A 1,471-nucleotide genomic window follows, 5' to 3' on the forward strand; every position below is an offset into this window, starting at 1 on the left:
CCCTGTAGTACCTTGCAGTACTCTGTAGTACGCTGCAGTACTCTGTATTACCTTGCAGTCCTCTGTATTACCTTGCAGTACTCTGTTGCACCCTGCAGTACTCTGTTGTACCTGCAGTACCCTGAAATACTCTGTAGTACCTGCAGTACTCTGTTGCACGCTGCAGTACTCTGTTGTACCTGCAGTACTCTGTAGTACCCTGCAGTACTCTGTAGTACCCTGCAGTACTCTGTAGTACCTGCAGTACTCTGTAGTACCTGCAGTACTCTGTTGTACCTGCAGTACTCTGTAGTACCTGCAGTACTCTGTAGTACCCTGCAGTACTTACCGTTTGATGTAGCCAATGGTGTCTTGCGGTTTGACCTGAGCTGTTCTCTCTGTGTCGTTGAGGAACTTCAGTCGGACCACCATGTTCCTCTGAGAGGATGAAGGCTCTCCTCCTCCTCGGCTCCTCACCCCGCCTCCCTCAGACGCTCCTACATCTGGGGAGGCATCAGTGGGCGGAGCTTCTGATGTCAAACTGTCACTCACAAAACTGGTAGCTGGAGAAGAGGAGACAGAGTGGCTGTCCAGGTGGGAGGAAGCATTTCTCTCTAAGGGGGCGGAGCTCAACAGGTGTCCTGGAGGCTCAGAGGTGCGGGTGGAGATCCAGGCGAGCAGCAGCACGATCAGCAGCAGGAGGGAGCCGAAGAGCAGCGTGACCTCATCTCCAACACCTTCGATCAGAGCCATCGCCCACGAAAAAACACCTGTACAGAGGGGCGGAGCTTGAAATACAACTTGTATAGTAGGGGTTGCACGACTTCATATTTTTTAAAGTCGACTTCAACATGATAAAAGTCGAGTTGACGTCGACAAGTCGCTGAGACGTCAATGGAACTCAAGACGCCATATTTCTGTTGTTTTGATACAACAGAGAACAGAACATACTGTTCTAGAACTGCGTCGCTCCAGGTGTCTGCATGTTGGAGCAGCTGCTACTTTCATTCTGAGATTTTGCTTTTGGAAACTTTAGTTCCTCGTTTCTGGATGTAAATCACATTTTTTGGATGGTTGTTTCCTCTGGTGTCAGATGCTGTGCAGCTGGAAGGATTTTTACTGAAACTTTTTAGTTTTGGACATTTGTTATGATGCGTAACCATGACAACAATGTTGTTTTTGTTTGTTTATTTGTTTTTTTATACAACCAGGAGCTGCTGATAAACATCTCAAATGCTCAAATAATATCTCAGCTACAGCCCCAAATCTCGAATGAGTTGAAAAGGAGGGGCCGTGGATGCATTCCCGTCTCTCTGCTGGCTGTGCTCGAGTGCCTGACCTCTGAGATCCAGGAACTAGCAGGAAACACTAGGGCTGTATACTGAACTCGGTTCTTTTATGGTACCGACTGAACTGCTTTGGTTGGTGTATGTTAGGAATGCGAAATATATACGGTACACGGTAGAAACTATAATTTAGCCTATGATCGAGA

The 1,471-nt window shown here is 47.6% G+C and overlaps 1 protein-coding gene across 1 annotated transcript in view; it reads right to left on the bottom strand.

The window, feature by feature from the left end:
- Positions 1 to 1,471, bottom strand: part of tmub1 (transmembrane and ubiquitin-like domain containing 1) — a 4,317-nt gene that overhangs the window by 1,123 nt on the left and 1,723 nt on the right. Inside the window, exon 2 of the mRNA XM_037681953.1 lies at positions 329 to 749. Coding sequence (XP_037537881.1) covers positions 329 to 732 — 404 coding nt within the window. The 5' untranslated portion in view covers positions 733 to 749. The remainder of the gene's footprint in view (positions 1 to 328; positions 750 to 1,471) is intronic.

This window comes from Nematolebias whitei, chromosome 9 (assembly GCF_014905685.2).
Source record: "Nematolebias whitei isolate Nwh7 chromosome 9, NemWhi1, whole genome shotgun sequence".
NCBI lineage: Eukaryota > Metazoa > Chordata > Actinopteri > Cyprinodontiformes > Rivulidae > Nematolebias > Nematolebias whitei.